Source organism: Tigriopus californicus, chromosome 2 (assembly GCF_007210705.1).
Source record: "Tigriopus californicus strain San Diego chromosome 2, Tcal_SD_v2.1, whole genome shotgun sequence".
NCBI classification, from domain to species: Eukaryota; Metazoa; Arthropoda; class Copepoda; order Harpacticoida; family Harpacticidae; genus Tigriopus; species Tigriopus californicus.
The window spans coordinates 14,381,129-14,391,565 of record NC_081441.1 but is presented as its reverse complement, the minus strand read 5'-3'; the positions used below and the strand labels follow the sequence as shown (position 1 = coordinate 14,391,565).

Here is a 10,437-nt window from a genome sequence, read left to right as displayed (position 1 = left end):
CAGTCGTACGGTAATCCGGAAGACCGAGTACGTCACGGACAGGGATGAACCCCAGGATAAGAGGTTTTTCTCTGAATACTGGATTAGGAACGTCTTTCAAAGCAATGGAAGGTAATGCAGCTTCATCCACACTCGACAGATCAGCTCCCTCGGAATTGGCACAAGCCACTTCAATGAGTTCTCTTTGGGCCGTGGCGTCTTCGAAAATGTCACTGGTGCTTACATCTGGTCCCTGTTTCCTCTTGCTTCGGCTACTCTTCACTTCTGACGGGGTGGGCCTTGAAGACTTGATGTTGTTACCCTTGGCTAGTTGGGTCATCTTGTGGATATTCTTCAGGTGTCGCATGACTTCAATCTCGCGGAACTTAATATTCTCGGGAATATTCTCTGGATTATCCCCATGAACCCGGCTCCAGACTTTTGAGGTTTCAAGTAAGTCTTCTCGTTTGGTTTTAATCACTAGTTCACTGTTGAGGGTGATTCTGTCTTTGGGTCCGAGAAGGTACTTATCCACAGGGTCCTTGAAATGATACTTGTCGAACACGCTCATGAGCAGAATCCAAATCAAATGCTGACATCGTGACTCTTTGATCGTGGCACTTAATGGGTTAAATAAAAGTTCAATCGTCTGGAGGGCCACTTCACGGCGCAAATCTACTTGCTTCTTGGTGATTCCAGCGATATCACTATCGGCAATCTTCATCTTGTTGTCATCCACCGAGACTTTAATGGGCAGCTTGATACACATGTCGGCGTTGTCATCATACTTCAAAACAAATACTCCATTCTTGTACAAGCGGTCATCTTTGCTGGGGTATATGATATCGACTCCAGAGTCCATCTTGCGCACAGGGGCAGAGGCTGATTTGGTCGAGGGAGAGGTCAGTCTACTCGCAGGCAAGCTCGAAATGGCACCTTTTAGATGGCGGATGGTAACGTCTTTGTTGGCCGAACTCGTCTTTTCCTTGGACAATCTCTCTTTTAAAACACTGATTTCATCCTGAAGTACCGCTAGTCGGTCTTGGAACGCCTTCTGCATTCTGAAGATGTGACTTTGGGCTTTAGACACGTTATTCTGGTTATCAATTGACACTTGCTCCAATAGCTGAGCTTTCTTCTTGAGTTGGTTGCAAACGTGATTCGCAAACTCGGCCGTGCTCATCTTGGCTGTGGAAATAGAAGGCTTCCCATCTGCAGAATTAACCGTGGACCCTAAATTAACTTTCAAGAGAGCCCCTGTGGAAGTGCTAACTAGCACTTTCCTCTCAGCCCCTCCATTGCTTTCCGTAGACTTGGAACCACTAGTATTGGCATCGGCATTGTACATAGTTTCTTCGTAATTGAAGCTGGACTCTTCGGGGACATCGATCTCCAACGACCTCGGATCTTCAATCCGAAGGAAGTTCGAGTCGGTGGCGTCTGTGCCTTGAGAATCCGCCATAATGAACTGAAATGAGAAACTTAAACATAAATCTCTTCTACAGCCGAACACTCCAAACTGATAGTGTTCAATCTTACCCAGTTACAATCTTAACTGTTCTCCGCACGGTCGGCAATCTTCAGCTGTCCTCTTTCGGCGCGAATGTTTGGATGATTCTCCCTAGTGTCTCTGGCTAGAACAGAAAGAAGTGTGCTTTGGTCCGTTGCTGCCGTGACTGAATGTTTTCACTTCTCTCGCTTCCTCTCTGTCGTTTTGAAGCAGCAATGAGTTAATCAGGAGAGACGCCCAGGGTCAGCTGTCGATCCAAGATGGCCGCCAAACGGCGTCTCATCGTAAAACCAGGCCTGTGTGCAGCTAGCGTGAGAGAAGCTAACGAGAATAATCTGGCGGGCTCTCAATCTCGATATCCCATAAAATTTGTCGAGCTAGATTGTTTTTAATGCCCACTCAACCTCTCGCTTGAAGCGTTCAACCTTTAGATGGACATGGATGACTCAAATTTTCTCGTCTAACAACACATGTTCAGCACATATTATTCAAAGGAATTAACATTGGAACACTTGTAAAGCAACACAAATACAGCGTTTGAGTACATCGAACCATCTCATCGAGTTTTGATTCCGTGTCTAACCATAATCACCTTTTAATTGACTCTAAGTTCTCGACCTTTAAACCTTCCTTTTGGCCTGAATCTGAAAACGGTGACATGGTTCCTGCGATACCTTAGAAAGGTTGTAGGATAGGAAGTGGCTTAAAATATCAATAGGCCTGTGGTCAAGTCACCCTGTGCTTCTGTGTCGGTCATTAGGCGTGCCTGGACGGATCCAGGTTTGTCCCACTTGATTTTCACCGCCCACACTCCCAGTCTCACACCTGCTCATGTCAGGGATCTCACGATCCCAGCGCTCCCAGTCGATTTACTCCACGTATCCGGTTCAGATCGCGGAAAGGCCCTTGGATCGTACTCGTAGTCACTCGAGAGGAGCTTATTGCGAATGGAACGTGAAGCGTGCCAAACATGACAGTTTTGAGTACCTCGGCAATCCAATTGCACCCCTCTATCAAGAGTTCGAGGACGACTTCTCGTCTATAGCCAGTGAAGAGGATCGCTCCTCGCCAAGTAACAAAAACTCGAGGTGCATTAATTGTCACGCATCTGCGTTTCAAATTAAGCTATCATTTATGTACTAATATCTTGATTCCTCTCTTTTAGGAGGATGTCTTGCTGGGAACGAATCAAGTGGCATATCAGAGTTCATGGCGTGAACGAGGTGTATCCGGTTCCAAGTGGATGGATTGCAATCTTGTCAGGACTTCATCTATTTTGCTTTGCTCTTATCATCTTGGGCGAGGCGATTCTCAGCGCGGATGAGTACCTAAAAGCGACCAACACTGATGGACTGGTCGTGTCAGCCATGGGATCGTCTTTGGTTGTGAATAGCCTCGTGGGCTTGATATTTATTTGCGGACCCAATGAGAGGAAGTGAGTGGGGGTTCATGATTGGACTCATTATTTATTCATATGGGGAGGTCCACTCGCTTGAATCAAAACAAGTGCATGTCATAATTAGGAACCCTGAGTGTCATAATTTCAAATGCTGAAAGCGAATTGTTAAAGATCCTTTTTCATAGAAGTAATCGCAAGGCGACAAATGACATAAGTAGACTTGAAAGCTGGCTGTGTTTCAAATGAAAAAAAAACCTTCCACCCACCGATCAAAACATGTCTGTGTTACATGGTATTTTTAAGGTGAGGCTAAAGTATCATTAGAGAATAGCTATTTATACAATAGTGGGGGACTTCTTTGCGTGGAGTTTGTAAAAGTGAGGCTCGAAGAAAGTAGACAAGGTCAATTAGAAATCTTATTTCACGGCGCTGTGCTCACGAGTGGCCGGCATGTAAGTTTCCAGCCACTCATGAAGAAAATAGACATTCTCTAACGTCAAATCTGGCTTCAGATGGTTTTGAGGGAAAATCATACCTTGAAAACCAGGTCTTGTAACAAAAAGTTGACATAATCAACATCTTTAACCAGGGTATTAGTCACTCCATAATAAAAGAAACGAATTACAGTTACAATTACATTGATCAAAGATAGTAATTTGTTACACAATCATTACTTGTTACTCATTGTTACTCATTTGTTACTCATTACTTTTTTTAAGATTTTGGTGGCCAACATTTTATGTTTTGTCCACCATCAAGAATATACTTCTCTACAGAAAGTGTCTTTTTTGCTTCAAGCTGTCCTAACGTGTAACATTTGAAGACCTCATGTCAATATTTTTCCGTAATGAGTATTGGCATTTAATCTTAGTATAATTGTTCAAGATGTATTGCATTATAATGCTTTGATGATTCAAGATAGGGACCCTGGATGGGGTAATGATTGTTGAAGGTTTGAAACAATATCGCAAAAGATTTTTTGCTGTTGGACAATTGCACTGAATCAAGTCTTCAGTCCAATGGAATTTGATTGAGAAGATGTAAACAATAAACTAGCAAACGCAACAAGATTTAAAACCAAGAACAACCTCACAGTAGTTAAGAGCAAGCACAATTTTCAACCCTTTCAAAGTTCATGACATGCTAGATGAAAATAGCAAAAAAAAGCAATTGTTGTTGAGTCTTAAATTTCTTCCGCTGTCACGAGGTGAACGAAAAATGAAAGGCCGTTCTCCAAAGCCAAAAAAGGGGACAAGTAACGAGTAATTCTTTTTTGTTTTTGGGCCGTTACAATTAGGCAATTTTAAAATGTAACGGAATTACAGTTCCTTTTCGAAAAAGGAACAAGTTACTGTAGTTTCGTTACTTGTAATTTCGTTATTAATGCCCTACCTTTAACTCATTGTCATTTAATGCCTTCTCATTTGAAGAGAAGCTTGGGAAAGCTCTCTAGCAAAGAAAGCAACTGACGTTGAATAAATTGCTATTCTTTAATCAATGGATCAAGAGCGAATCAAGACTAGAATTCTGGGCTAGAATCAAGCTGGAATCAATCAAGAATCTGGGTTAGAAAAATGTGTTGTTAAGCCACAAAAAAGAGTAGTTGCCCATTTCGTGGATGACATGGCTTGGTTTTACAGTGCATACAAAGGTACAGTAAACATGTAGTCGTTCCTAAATAGCAGGAATGAATTACAGTTGAAATTACTTTGGCCAAGAATGATAATTCGTCGCACAACCATTACTCGCCAAAAAATGTCATGGCGTTACTAAATACAATTACTTTTCCCAAAATTTAGATGACCAATATTTTAATTTTTTGCTCTATCAAGACCACACTGCTCAAATTCAGTGTTTTTTTTTCAAACAGTTAACATTTCAAGTATTCGTTTCAACATGTTACACTAATGAGCATTAATATAGTTTATTTGCTTAGCACTGCATTACTCCCCTTCTTTGTTATGTTCATTTGGTAAGATATTTGCCAAGCCATTGGAAATGCATCACATGATAATCCTTCATTTCCAAAGTTTGAAGTGCTACAGTATCAATCTTATGGGGATAATATGCCATATGGCTTTTTGAAATTTGAAACTTGGGAGGGGAAGGACATATTTAAAAATCAAAAGGAATATCTATTCTAAACATTTGTTTTCTAGCATATTAGATACTCACTTTATAAAATCGATTATTTTATTGAGATCTGGCCCACAGAAAAAAAACTTCCATGCATGAAAACGATACAAAAATTGAAGTTTTCAAAAACCTAATTAATGAAACAGGGAGCACACCTAGTTAGCACTTATTTGGAAAAAATTATACGATCTATTCAACACGAGTTAGTTACCCTGGATTTGATGGTTAAGTTTTCATCGTTTTTAGCTTCAAATGCCCCGGCTATATCTGAACTTCAATTCCCCAACGAAATAATTCGAATTTTCAATGTCACAAAGAGACAATTTTCCTGACAGTTATCACAAAACAACTCAAAATGATGACTAACCTTACTCAAAACCCCAAAAGTTACGAATTTTCGGAATTTTTTTTAGAATCATTGAAAGCAAATGGAGTTCAACAATTATTACAAATTTCTCGGAAATCAATGAAGAGTCAAATAAGCATTTTTAAATTAGTTTCAACAATGTCTTCAAAAGTAGTCCAAGTCTATAAGATTGCCTGTTGGTCGTATCATCTTCAGGATTTAAGTGAATGTGTAAGTAAGAGTATTTTTGATGATTATAAAATATTTTCAAAAAATATTCTTTTAGTGTGTTCTAAATGGTGTTGTCTAGCATTTTGAGGTATTTTGAGATTATTAAAAAAAGAAGAACATTTTTTATATTGAAACTCTTAGTTAATTCGTTGGACATTTAAGTCAAGATATAACCGAGGTATTTTGGGACTAAAACCGACTGAAATGGGGGCATGAAATATGCCATAACAAAAATCTGGTAAGAAAATCGGATTATAATTTGTTAGTCAGTGCTTAATGTGTTACCAATTTTCATTCATTAGGTCTTTGAAAATTTCTGCCTATATGTTCATTTAAGACATGAAAGTTTCTTTTGTGGACTAGAATTTCGTAAAGCAATAAAACTAAAGTTGTTCCTCATGGTTAAATGTGGATTTGTATTGATTTGGACGTTATTCCAAGTGAGTGATTGGCTTTGCTTAATGTGGATGAACTGAACTGTGGAAAGGAGAAAACCAATTACGAAAATTTCTCCTCTTTGTTCTAATCAATTTCAAATCCGCCCTCTACATTTATGGTTTCGAAAGCTAGAAAATTATCAAGAAGTGTTTGGGTGTTTCCGTCAAAAGTTTATAGCTCATTTTCATCACTTTGTCTTGGAAATATGGAGAGATGGGAAATTTGATTTCCTGCCAACCAATTGCTTGACAACTTCGCTCGAAATCAGGCATTTTCTTAGTCCAACGGAATATGACTGAGAAGTAAACAATAAAGTAGTGAAAATAACGTAGGATTTGAAACCCTAAACCTCTTGAATGTTGGAAAGAGGAAGTACACACAGGGGTTAAAATACCCTTTAAAGATTTGATGGAAATTCCCAAACACATCTTGAACTAAAATTTTCAAAAACCAACCCAATTTAAATTGGGAGCACATTTAGTTTGCTTTTGAATATAAATTATGATATCATCTATTTCACCGCTGCTCAGAAACATTGAATTTAGTGGTATTGTTTTTAGCCCCAAAATGGCCCGGTTATATGTTAATTCATTTTCCCAAAGAATTAAAATCGATTTTCAATATCACAGAAACAAAAGATTATTTTTCCTTTTCTTGCATAGTCTCACAATAGCTAAAAATGCTATATAATGTCACTTAATACTACACATACTAAAAGTGTAATCTTTGAAAATGTGTTTCACAATCATCTGTACACTTAGTTATGCATTCACTTGAATTCTGAAGACAATACATACAACAAACAATGTTATAGATTTTGTCGTTTCGTGAAGACTTTGTTGAAACTGATTGAAAATAGCTTCTTTAAGACTTCATAGATATTTGTGAAATTTTCAGTGGCCACTCAACTAATGTCCCTTGAACGGTTTTAGAATAAATTATCAAAAATCTGATTTTTTAAGGGTTTTAGATATGGTTGGACAAGGTTTGAAGTTAATTTGAAATTATGCAAGAAATGAATAAATAATCTTTTATTTTTGCAATTATAAAAATCGATATTAAAACTTTGGAAAATTGAATTAACATGTAACAGGGGCATTTTGGGGCCAAAAAAGGTGACATTTGGACCACTAAATCCACTATAACTAAGTAGCGGTGAAATAGATGATATCGTAAATTATATTCAAGAGCCAACTAAGTGTGCTCCTAATTTATATGGGGTAGGTTTTTGAAAATTTTCGTTCTTATAATGTTTTTAGGTATGTAAGTTTTTTATGTGGACTAGAATTCCATAAAGGAATAAAGTTAAAGTTGTTCCCTATGACTTTTTGAGGTAGAAAAATGCCAATTTGTGTTTGGGAATTTCTCTGGAAACTTGATAGGGCTTTTTGAACACCGTGTATAATTTTAGCCCTGATCTTTACTATATTATTTCATTATTTGAAAAATAAGAAAAAGACAATTTAAATTAAGATTGCCTGAAAGTTTCAAGTTTCCTCTGGTGTCAAGAAAAACACGAAAAATAAAAGGCAACACTCAGGAGGGTGAAAAAACAACGAGTAAAGAGTAATTTTTGGGTTCTGTGTGGTTACAAATACACCACTTTAAAATGTAGTTGGATTACAGTTCCTTTTTCAAAAAAAAGGCACGACTTATTTTAAAAAAATTCCTACTGCTCTGTCTACAAGTGGACCACATAGGCCAATAAAATACAGAACTGAGCTCTGTTCCATACTATCTAAAAAACGTTGCCTACCCCTGTTTTCAAAGTACTCAGATCCAGAGCAGCAGTGACGAAATTACAAGAAACGAAACAATAATTCGTTCCTTTTTTCGAAAACGAACTGTAATTCCATTACATTTTAAAATACTTTATTTGCAACGATCCAAAAAGCCCAACAGCTCCTCGCTTCTTTTTTCACACTCCATAGTGGCATCAAATTTTTTGTTTCTCTCTTGGTGAATGAGGAAATAGGATACGATCGCAGCCTCAGTTTGTTTGGTTTTTTGTACCCCTTTGCGCCCAAGCGCCATCTTTCGGATATGTAGGGAGGTGTCAACCATAAAAATGCCACCGTTTTTTCAACCAACAATTGAACTTCTGTCTCAAAGCGAGCTTAAAGTTTTACCTTTTTATCGCTTCTAGCTTTATCCTTTGTTTTTTTGTGTGTAGCAGCTCCGCTTATTTCGACGCTATTGTTATTGACTCATGCCATAGCCAAAACTTCGACACATCCCTACGTAAGTCAAAAGGGGGCGCTCAAGTGCAAAGGGGTAAACAAAGACCCCGTGAGCATGTCCTATTTGAAGCTTTTAGACAAGCTTAAAAGAATTTCATTTTTTTTATGTTCCATACATCCTGAAAAACAAAGATCAGGATTGATAATTAGGCTTGCTCTCAACAACAATAGAGGTGTCACTGGTTTCAAATCTTGTTATATTTCTTTTGCTTTTTGCTTATATCTCCTCATTCAAATTCTGCTGAACTAGAAGACCTGACTCAGAGCAAAATCTTCCTTTGACATGAGTATGATGCCCAAATTTCTCAACTCTCCTCAAATATTCATCCATGACTTTAGGCACAGGGTTCTAACAGGGAAGTTTTACAAGCTCGAGAATTTCTAATACTGTTTTTCTTACTAATGTAATACGAACATGACAAAGTCAGTACGGAGTAATTACAGTGCTGAGCAAACAAACAATATCAATGCTACTTGGTGTAACATGTTTGTCATGATCTATTTGAAACGAAAATATAACCATTGATTTTGCCAAGTATGGTGTCCCTGAGGCACAATACTTGAAATGCTGGTCAGCTAAATTTAGTAAAAGTAATTTTAACGAGCGACGCCATTACATTTCTTGGTGAGTGACGGTTGGGTAACGCATTACTCTTTTTGGCGAAAGGAATTGCATTAGAAATCCATTCCTTTTATTGGGGAACGGCTAATGCCCTGCTCAGATCCCAACAGATCTCAACTGTCTTTTTACACTTCAAGAATAATAAAGAAAGTTTCAGTTAGTTTCAAGTTGTTGTAAAGAAAGTAGAAAGGAAGATAAACGCATTTACCAAAAATTTTGTACAAATATTTGCAAAGTTGGAAAGTTGTTCATCCTTGGCGGAAAATTGCACTCATCCATTTTCGCTAGGGAGCTCCTAGTGCTGGGGCTAATCTGGCAAAAGTCGGACTCATACGAGTCCTTTGATTTTTTAACTTTTAGTTTGGACTAATAACAGAGTAGATTTTCGAATAGTTTAGGGACAGTCTTAAACGACGGGACAACAATGGAAGTTCTTGAAACGTTTTTCTTCATCCTGTCAGTTTCATGCATCACTAGATTGATAACATCCGCTAATCCAAAGTAGGCCTAGCATGAGGAAAAACGCCTTACAATACAACATTTTCACATTGCTGAAAATAATATGCATGCAAAATACGATCTTTGTGGTTGGAGGTGTTGCAAAAAACCTCGAAAAACTGGGTGTCATTTCATCTCTTCATTCACAAATGCCGGAAAGTAAGTCTATTGTTCAAACTGTAGGTTGGCCACGATCAAATGATCAATATTTCTTCCAAAGCATTTGCTCTTGAATCCAAAACTGAGATGATCGTTTATTTTCCCTGGCTTATTTTTGAATTTGGGTTTTCAACTGTCACATTGTTTGCTATTTCTTTTGATCACTTCAGGGCAGATCTCTCTTTAACTTGTGTCCAAACACTTTTTCCAGATTGCTCTGCTTATTTGTCTCCTCGTGTTTCTCTTCCTTGGTTCTGTGCTTCTTGGTGTTCATGGCCGAAGACGATTTGATCTTCTTCCAACGCGTCAACGCCTTCTACTTGAACGACATTCCCCAAGGCAAGCTCTCCGCTCAAACGTTGGCCTTTGGGGCGGTCTTTGACCACGAATCCTTAAACAGCACAGTTCCCATGGCCTTTCCGCCCACTAATATTGTGGTCTTGTCCGTGTTCAAGGCCATTGGCACATTTTTCGGCCTTGTGGTCTCCAAACTCATGATCGCGACCGTGCTTTGGATCAAGTTTGATGTGCTCTATGAACTGCCCGATCAACTCATTGAAGAACCCACTGCAGAGGTGAGGGAAATGGTTAACAAATCAATGAATAAATCAATTTTCAACACGTTTGCTCGTTTTGTTCCCCATCAATCAGGAATGCGAGGATGATGAACAAGACCAAAGTCGGCGAGCTCAGTTGGCCAAGTTGGGTGGATTGCTCACTCTAGGTTTCCTCGCGTGCTGAACTCCAGGACGAGCAAGGCCAGAATGCAGACAAAGTAGCAGAAAATGAACTTGACCCTCGTCAAAAATAAAATGAAGTTCAAATCAATCACGGAAATGGCGTTCACCACTGAAGTGCTCAAATACAGGGAGACCACTA

At 38.6% G+C, this 10,437-nt stretch overlaps 2 protein-coding genes across 3 annotated transcripts in view; one reads left to right on the top strand and one right to left on the bottom strand.

The window, feature by feature from the left end:
* Nucleotides 1-1,678, bottom strand: part of LOC131877221 (uncharacterized) — a gene marked incomplete in the record, with an annotated part of 3,292 nt that extends 1,614 nt beyond the window's left edge. The window contains 2 exon segments of the mRNA XM_059222829.1: nucleotides 13-1,447; nucleotides 1,519-1,678. Coding sequence (XP_059078812.1) covers nucleotides 13-1,441 — 1,429 coding nt within the window.
* Nucleotides 1-10,292, top strand: part of LOC131877222 (uncharacterized) — a gene marked incomplete at its 3' end in the record, with an annotated part of 12,737 nt that extends 2,445 nt beyond the window's left edge. Inside the window, 4 exon segments of one of the 2 annotated variants that reach the window (XM_059222830.1) lie at nucleotides 1,971-2,577; nucleotides 2,655-2,924; nucleotides 9,770-10,133; nucleotides 10,210-10,292. In XM_059222830.1, coding sequence (XP_059078813.1) covers nucleotides 2,321-2,577; nucleotides 2,655-2,924; nucleotides 9,770-10,133; nucleotides 10,210-10,292 — 974 coding nt within the window. 2 annotated transcript variants of the gene reach the window in all.
* Nucleotides 10,293-10,437: the final 145 nt, after the last annotated feature.